This window comes from Pocillopora damicornis, chromosome 7, assembly GCF_964200805.1.
Source record: "Pocillopora damicornis chromosome 7, jaPocDami1.2, whole genome shotgun sequence".
Classification (NCBI taxonomy): domain Eukaryota; kingdom Metazoa; phylum Cnidaria; class Anthozoa; order Scleractinia; family Pocilloporidae; genus Pocillopora; species Pocillopora damicornis.
In genome coordinates, this window is record NC_142676.1 from 23,082,205 (window position 1) to 23,090,697 (window position 8,493).

The 8,493-nt window shown below is 39.6% G+C and overlaps 1 protein-coding gene across 2 annotated transcripts; it reads left to right on the forward strand.

The window, feature by feature from the left end:
- The first annotated feature begins 501 nt into the window (after positions 1 to 501).
- Positions 502 to 7,539, forward strand: LOC113669303 (calcium/calmodulin-dependent protein kinase type 1). 2 transcript variants are annotated; one of them, XM_089212347.1, is made up of 4 exons: positions 530 to 767; positions 2,904 to 2,983; positions 3,643 to 4,043; positions 5,869 to 7,539. In XM_089212347.1, exons 3-4 carry the CDS (start codon positions 3,690 to 3,692, stop codon positions 6,559 to 6,561), a joined length of 1,047 nt encoding a protein of 348 aa, XP_089068473.1. In that variant the 5' UTR covers positions 530 to 767; positions 2,904 to 2,983; positions 3,643 to 3,689; the 3' UTR covers positions 6,562 to 7,539. The 2 variants fall into 2 exon arrangements, with proteins under 2 accessions (XP_027041117.2, XP_089068473.1); XM_027185316.2 differs by lacking the exon at positions 2,904 to 2,983 and having other exon boundaries at positions 502 to 767.
- Positions 7,540 to 8,493: the final 954 nt, after the last annotated feature.

Consider the following 8,493-nt stretch of genomic DNA (forward strand, 5'->3'; position numbering starts at 1 on the left):
GTGCGAAATTTTCCGCCGTCCTCGTCCGCTGGCTTGCTATGCAAATTGCTTATCGAAACCCAGCCCTTGGCTCAATGCTGCTGAAGCCTACGCCATTTCAGTTGACACACAGAGGAACAGTACTGAGAGAATTCTCTCTTTTCGCAGCATGATGGATTGAAAGACTCCAGCTGATCTCTAAAAAAAAATGTAATCTAATTTTGCACTTCTAAAATAATCACTAAATTCCGCATCAGATTTTTCTTCTAATACCAAATATTAGCACATACAATACTCTTGAAAAAGTGAGTTCAAAATGGAAAACCGTGCTTCATTTCACGTTTTTTCGTACCAAAGGTTGATATTGTGAAATCTTTTCTCATTGACATGAAGTGTTATTGTTTTCCAGGATTACAGAGCGTAAATCACATGAAGTGTATTGACAATGAAATAAATCTCTCAAGCTGTTGACACTATTGTTCAAATACCACGCTAATTAATATCGAAAACAAAACAAGAGTTGTTTTTATTTCTGAGGGTCTATGGTATAATTGCTCAATCCTGAAGGAGGAAGACGACATGAACTACCGCTAGCTGAGCTGTGATTTAATTGAGCAATTGAAGCAGTGTGCTTCCTTACATTGAGAAAACTTGATATTTACCAATTAACTGCAAGACTCGAGGCAACAAAATGAACTAATGTACATTTGAGACCAGGCGGCCTTTGGAAGGGTTTTCGCAAAATTTAGCACAACTGTGACACATCTCGAGAAAAGATATCTTTCACGGTAAGAAGCAATTGAAATTCTTTAGATTTTACATTGATTTTGATCCACTGGGGATTCATTAATTTTAAAGAAGAGTATTTGATAAGCCTCACTCTTAAAATCTACTGCGTCTCTCTGAAGTGAACGTAATATTTGAAATTGCCAATCGCGTAGAATACTCATTCACTCAGTCTAACGTTTTTGCATGACATGCCAAGCGCGAAGGGCTAGATCGCTTTTTCTACCCTCAAAATTGGCGAGACGAACAACCGCCAATTCTTGGTGACCCGAACAGCCTATCTTAGGGAAAAAAGCCGTACAGGAAATATCTCAATTGCGTGAAAAGTAGTTTTGATAACCTCACGCGACGAAGTCAGTATTTGCGTGTGTTCGCAGCGCCAAGATTCTTCATTTAAAGACTTTAGAGCTTACATTCGCGGAAAGATTTATCCCTTTAGCGTTCCTGTTCATTTGCCAGGAAGTAAAAGGCTTAATAAAACAGCGAGAGCTTATTCAATAAGAATCTTGCAATGCGATCTCGAGTAATTGACAAGGGGATCATTGGGTTTTATTCACTCAAATCATCTGCTAACCGCTATCTGTCTCGGATCAAAAGCTGATCGATCGGGCGACAGAAAGTAATTTTAACCCCTAGATATCTGTATTTCGGCGTGCCTGCATGCCCTTTGCTTTTTAAAAACATAACGGAGACACGATAGTAATTTATTTACAAAGTAATTGTAAGTGTTTGTAAAACTTCTCGATTTTTCTGCATCTCAATTTCCTAATTTCTTCACTCCTGTGAACTAAATTTAGCACTAAAGATTATTGATGCTATAATTGATAAGGAAAAGAATAGCGCTGTTCTTTAAACGACAAATTATATTCTAGATCGTTTTGCGCATTTCAGAAAATTGTAGTTGCTTCCATTTCAAAGAAATAATATACAACACCGCCGGGCTTTGCAACGCTGTTGACAACATGGACTTGACCAACCGCCGTGCGGCGTGTAAGGCAGTTGAAGAGCCGGTAGTAATGATAATAACTACTCGAGTACCTTGCGGCAATGCAGAAGAGTTATGATAGTGCTGGGGTCACGTTCTTCGCTCCAATAACCTTGTTACCAAAGCCAACGTAGCATTTTAGGCAGACGGTCAGTAAATGACGAGGATATCCATGAAATGATTTTGAAATGAACAAGCAGCGGTTTCTCGCTTACGACGGCACCATAACCTTCGCACTTTCTTTTTTTCTTAATTTCGCTTTTTATTTCATATTTATTTTATGGAGAATCATCCAGGAATCAGAGCCCTCCATAACACCAATAAAATAAACTCGCAAAGTCAGAAATTGTATCGGTGAATAGCAATTAAGTAAACTGTGGCATTTTCTTTAAGAACAAAATTCCCTCTTTGACTGACGTTTCACCGCACTCAAGAGTCACTGGAGACGAATAGCGCTTTTTCAGTTTCTTCTGAGCAGGCCTTATGGTATTGGGGAAAGAATCTATTCAGTTACTGGTTTGGCATTTCGCTTCCTTTTCGGAATTCTAACGGTTAAAGAAAAAGGAAACTTCCTTCTGATACGTACAAAAATTTGTGTGCTCAACAGGTTGTTACGTAACGTAAGCTTTGCGTATCTTATGCTTACTACGCATGCGACAAAACACTAAAAGAGATTCTGTCTTCCATCGTTGAACATGTGCCAATTCTCGTGAGAAGACAGCCTGATGGTTAATTTACTGTTCATTAATTTTCTGTGACACGATATCAAAACGGTCCCTGTTTGTGAGTTGAGAAACGTAAAAAAGATGAAAGTCTCACCAGGGAAATCAAGAAACCCTCAGGTTTTTTTCCTGTGACGAAACTGAGGTAATTTTTACCATCTTACCAAAGCGAGTCTTAACTTTCGAACGGAAACGTATAAAGAATCACTTCAGATTCAATCAATCAAAGTCGGTAAATTTTATTTATTTACTTTCATTTTTTGTCTCAAGGGACTAGTTGTTATTAAGTACAGTTTAACCATGCAAATTAGTCACAAAGTGGATCTAAATAAAAAAAGGTTTTAAATCTTCATCCTTCCGATTAGGATTATAAATGATTTATTTACGTGCAAAGCGAATTGACGTCTAATACTTCCTTTGTGGGCTCACAGTGTAGCACCGCTGTTTCCAACAATACAAGAGGAATGGAAAGTGAACAAACTGTTCAAAAGGAAGCCGGCTTTAAAACATGGTCAGTGGAGCAATCTCATTAGAGCGCTCTAATCAACCTTGCTAACAAAAACAAGCATTGTTTAAGAAGCCATTAAAATCTTCAACTGACTCTTACCTGCTAAAATACATTGCTCACTTCGTCGATCAGGGCAAGCTGATGTTTCCGTCTTTTCATATCATCGCTCATATTTCTAAATTAGTTTGTGCGGCAACGAGAGTAGTGAAAGAATTATATTTTGTTAAATACGTCATATTGTCATTTTTAAGACTGGCCGCTTGTTTACCTAAATTGCGTTTAATAATGCACCGGCTATAAAAAAATGCCCTAATCACGCCTCCTATATGACTTTTTCTAAAAGAAACCGAGCGACATCATGTTTCCAGTTTCTCAATTGTTTGCCTTGTCACTTAACTTCTTAAGTACCAACTGACATAAAGCCAAAAATTTTGGTTGCACACATACAATCGCACTTAAAAACTGCTGAAATTTATTAGACAGTTGTGTTCCTCCCGCACGTCCAATAAGCGAGTCGGCCTCTTCAAAGGAATCTGATGAATGGATTTAATTTATGTTTGTTTGCGCAGTGGACTGTAATCCAATCGCAAACAGCACTTTACATACACCTCCAATATTCTTAAGATTCGAAGCCCAAACTGTGCATTTTTGTTTTCCAACAGTTTCGTCTCAACGTCAAACAGTAAAAGGTGTTCTTCACCCTACAGTCATGTACGAAATTTCATTCGTTGACGATGACTCCGAGGATTTCAGGATCCAGGACTTGCTGGGCGAGGGTTCTTTCGCTCAGGTTTACAAATGTGTGGAAACCAAGTCACAAACCGTGTTCGCTCTGAAAGAATTTGACCTGAAACACAAGGAATTTGATGAGAAAACTGTAGAACAAGAAGTACTTGTTTGGACTGATGTTGTGTACGAGAACATCGTTCGCTTGTACGCCTCCTTTGCCACAGGATCTTACATGTATTTTGTCCTGGAATACGTGGACGGGGGAAGCCTTTTTAATCACATGATGCAAAGGCACAAATACAGCGAAAAAGAAGCTGCGAACATTTTGAAACAGGTAAACTTCAGCTTTTTATCTATAGACTGCTGCGGTTAGCCCACTGATGTAAGCTTTCATCGTGTAAAATGCAACTCAGCTGCCCTGGTCTTCTGTTTCTAATTTTGACATTTTCAGTTGCGTTAGCGGTTCCATTTCAGCATTTAACAATTAATGCACTACCCATTTCACGTCCTGTCATAAGCAGAAAGGAGTTTATTTTAATTTGCTGAGCACGTCACCTTCGAAGCATGTTGCACCGTCAACAAAGACGATGTTTGAAGAGCAAGTTTATCAGACCTCTTGAAACAACTATGGCAAAAATGTTTCAAGATTGTGGTGAAATAGACCGGACTACCTTGTTCACTCTAGTACTCTTCAATATGTGACAAGGTTCGGTAAATTCTGCTAGAAAACACGACGCACATTTCGCTCTTGCGTTTACGATCTTGTATTTAATTCCAGACTCATTCGCAAAGCTAACCTTGCATATACTTTTGGTGAGCAATTTTACAACCGTTTTACCTCATTGATTAATTTATCTGACAGAATCAAGTCATAATCAGTTCCGGTTATCTTGAAGATAAAATCAACATTCTCTAAAATAATACAGCTAATCAAACAGCGGATTCTGATAAAAAATATCGGCGATACCTGCAAAATTTCCGCTTTTTTGTCTCGGATGTCTTTTACCTTAAACGGGGCAAACGTGCTTACTTTTATCACAAGTCATTATATATTCAATTTAGGGTATAATTATCGGATTAATTTTTATGTTGAAGCCTTTCAAGATCAAAAACAAGATTTAAACAAGAGCTCCGTTTTTTTGTCGCATGGATTGTCGAAAGTTTAGCGAAGTCCTGATGTTTTCGTTATGTTTTTACAGCTCATTCATGTTTTTAAAGTATTTTTTGGCGGAGAAAAATCAGCATAGTCTCACTTTGTTGTATAGTTGTTAAAATTTTTAGCCGTGGAATAGCTACGATTATTTTTTTTCCCTGCTGCTTATCTAGGCACAGACTAAAACCTTTGTCCATGAGCGCAAAGTGTCTTGAACGTGCATGACATCAATTGGTCAGGGCGTTATTGCAGCGCAGTTTTCATTCAGTTGATATTTTTGGCATCTTCTATGTAATTCCAACTCTGACCTCTAACCCTTTTCAACCAATTCAATTAATTTCTTGTTGCTTACCGTGGGTTGTATATACAACCAATCTATTAGTGTTGTATCACTTCAAACTGTTTTGTTTGTCTCCGATGGCGCCCACACTATGGTAAATCGTGTTAGTTTATGTAAACTGAAGATGCATCAGAGGAGCACTGAGCACTGACTGGTGACATGAATACTTCAAACGTTTGGTTCAAGACTAACCGTTCTCAATAACCTTCGTGAAACTTGCTAACTTACGACTACTGTACAGCCTACGACCAAAGCTTGGCGTTCTAGGACGCGGGTTTCTTTCCCCGTGGGAAGATTCGAGTCGAGTTGTGAAGAAGTTTTACCGGGGATTTGGCACTAACAATCAGTGCTAGACCCCTAAAGGCGGGCGAAGAACGCTCGTGCTACGCTAATAACGAGGACCTGCTCCCAAGGTCATCACCGTGCGTCGAAAAAACCAGCGCGTTTTTCCGAGTAGACGATGAAATGCGTTAGTTGCCGGCTTATACAGTTATCGTAGTCGTCTAAAACCTGATATTTAGACATTTATTTGCACCAGGCCTAAGTTTTGTTACAAGAACACTGCAAGAAATAGTTAAGAGCCATCTTTTATTTGGCTTCAAGTTTCACTCCTTTTTTGTTAAGTCAACTTTTAAAATTTAACCCTTTATTGGTATCGCTTCGTAGGTACTTGAAGCCCTTCATTACCTTCACAAGAAACGAATCGTCCATCGAGATGTCAAACCGGATAACCTACTGATCAAACAAGTTCCAGATACCGCTGGCAAATCTAAACAGCACCTTACAATCAAATTATGTGACTTCGGATTTGCTTTCAAACTCCCACCTGGTGTTGAGGTCACGTGCTGTCCTCCGCGGGGCGCGCCGATGTTTTTGGCGCCAGAAACAATTCTCGACAATCCAATTGGTCGACCTGTGGATATGTGGTCCACGGGTGTACTTCTTCACCTCTTAGTGGCGGGCTATCCACCATTTTGGCACGATAACAGCGAGAAAATGTTACTGGCGGCAGTGCGAGGCCAGTTTAGTTTAACTACTCCCACTTGGAACACAATTTCTAAGTCCTGCAAAGACCTGGTCAAATGTATGCTTGCAGTGCAGACATCCCAGCGTATCACTGCTGTCGAGGCTTTAAGACATCCTTGGTTTTTTAAGTTGTCGGAGTTGGACTCACCACGCCCGCGAAGGAAACACAGTAGTGAGCTGTCGAAAAGTTGTCGGCTGACAGAGAAGCTCAAGTGTACGATCAGCGAGATGCATTCAAGCATGAAGCTGCACCGCTTGGGTCTCGATCCTTTGAAAGGAAAATTTTCCCCGCTATATCACTCAGCCATGAATCTCTCCGAGGTTAGCAGATGACAGCAGCTGCGTTTGTCTCGTACAGTTAAATTTGTTCACGCTTAACAGTTCGGCATCTCATGACAATGTTAACAGATACGTTAAAAGTTGGTATCGAGGTCAGACGTTCTCCCTTCCGGGTAGCGCTGATATTTCAAGCGCTAAGAAGTCTTGACAGTCTTATCGGTCCACCTGCGGGGTTGTGGTCTACCGGTGTTTCCCCCTTACTCACTCTGGAGAGAATGATTCCCTTTAAGTCCAGTCTCGTTTCTCGTCGCTGTGCTTGACCGAGGAGGCCTAAGTTTAGGAGCTTGAAGCCAAGTGGGAAGGCCCACATGCGCACTCAGAGGCTGGCTTTTTCAAACGTTTTCGCTTCATATTCAATTTTAAAAACCAGGCATAACCAGTTTCTGCACAAATCAATGTCTTGATCGCATGCTTTCATGTACAATAGAGAATGTTAATGAAGTTGAATATCAAAATTTTGCTTATTAGACAGTGTCTATATTTCCTCTGAAATTCCAAATCATGGGATAGTCCGGTGATGGGACATAGCATTTCAAGATGATGGCTAGAGATGAGCAGGCATGTAGATGGGGCTGGTCGCAGTTGCCCAAATTATTTCACAAAACAATGGCTACACCTTTATCACTTTATCATTTTATTATAGGCAGATAACTTGAGTGTTCTTACCTTGACATTAGTGATTGTTTAACTAGTTTAATGATCAGAAAGGTAATCTTGGGTGGAATTTCAAAGTGTGACCAACGTCTTCCTTTCAATTCTTAAAAATCGACTCCTAAATGGTTCCAGAGAACCACGAACGAAAAGAGCTCAAAAAGTGACGATAAACTTGTTTGTACTTCAAATTATGCATTTCAATTCACTTTTCGAATTGAGGATGCGGAGATTATTCTGCTACTAAGCAAACAAAACAACAAAAATACGTTCGACTGTAACCCTACATAGTTAAATAATAAAAAACTCAAATATCTGTCACTGTGTCTACCTTCTTCTACATTCTCTTAATGGTTACAACAATGACTGCATTGGCCCTCTTTGTGGGACATGACATAAACAACCAACCACAATCAACAAACTAAAAACACCAGATGGGTAAAGAAGCATGTCTCCTTCGCTTATGACAACTTCACAGCTGCTAAACCAAATGACTGTAAGAATTGCCAATATGCAAGAAATTTCAGAGAACAGACAAAACTTCACTTGGTAATCATTAACATGGTACCATTTTGTTCAACATCAATTCGTGCAAACCTTGTCAAAAACACCTTGACTACAATCCTGCTACACATCCAGTTTCTAAGACACTGTGGTGCTGCATAAGTAACGAAAAGGGGGTGGGGAAGGGGGGGGGAAGGAAAGGGATGGTGGGGTTTAAAGAAAACTTTGTTTTATCATCTTAGTTGAAAGTGTAAATTGGTCACCATTAAGACTTCCTAAAGCTGACCTTTCAAGCATTAGCCCTACCTGTTGGTTCTGATGAAGAGCTAATGCTAAAATATGTCATCTTTACAAACTAATTACAATGGCAACTTTACATTATTAACTCAAATGATTAAAAATCATTTACTGAACATCAGGGCCAGTTGTATAAAAGGGCAGACAACACTATCCAACAGATAAATTGCCAGCCTGCAGATAAGTGATAGCAAGCCATATAGCATTATCCACTGTATAGAGATTTATCCAGTGGGTTGGCGTTATCCAACCTTCAAATAACCGGGGCTGTTGTTAAGTTGTATTAAGAGGTTATTAATTGATAGAGCACAATTAAGGAGAGTGGCCTGCCATGAGACATTGTTGGCTAAAATCAGTGTTTAAATCAGCTTTGAAACATGCCTGAATGCAATTTAGGGCAGATTCACCGAGCTGTTGTCCCTCCAAGCTATGAACCAAAACAAGACTATAACTTACACCAAGTGACAACAAAGA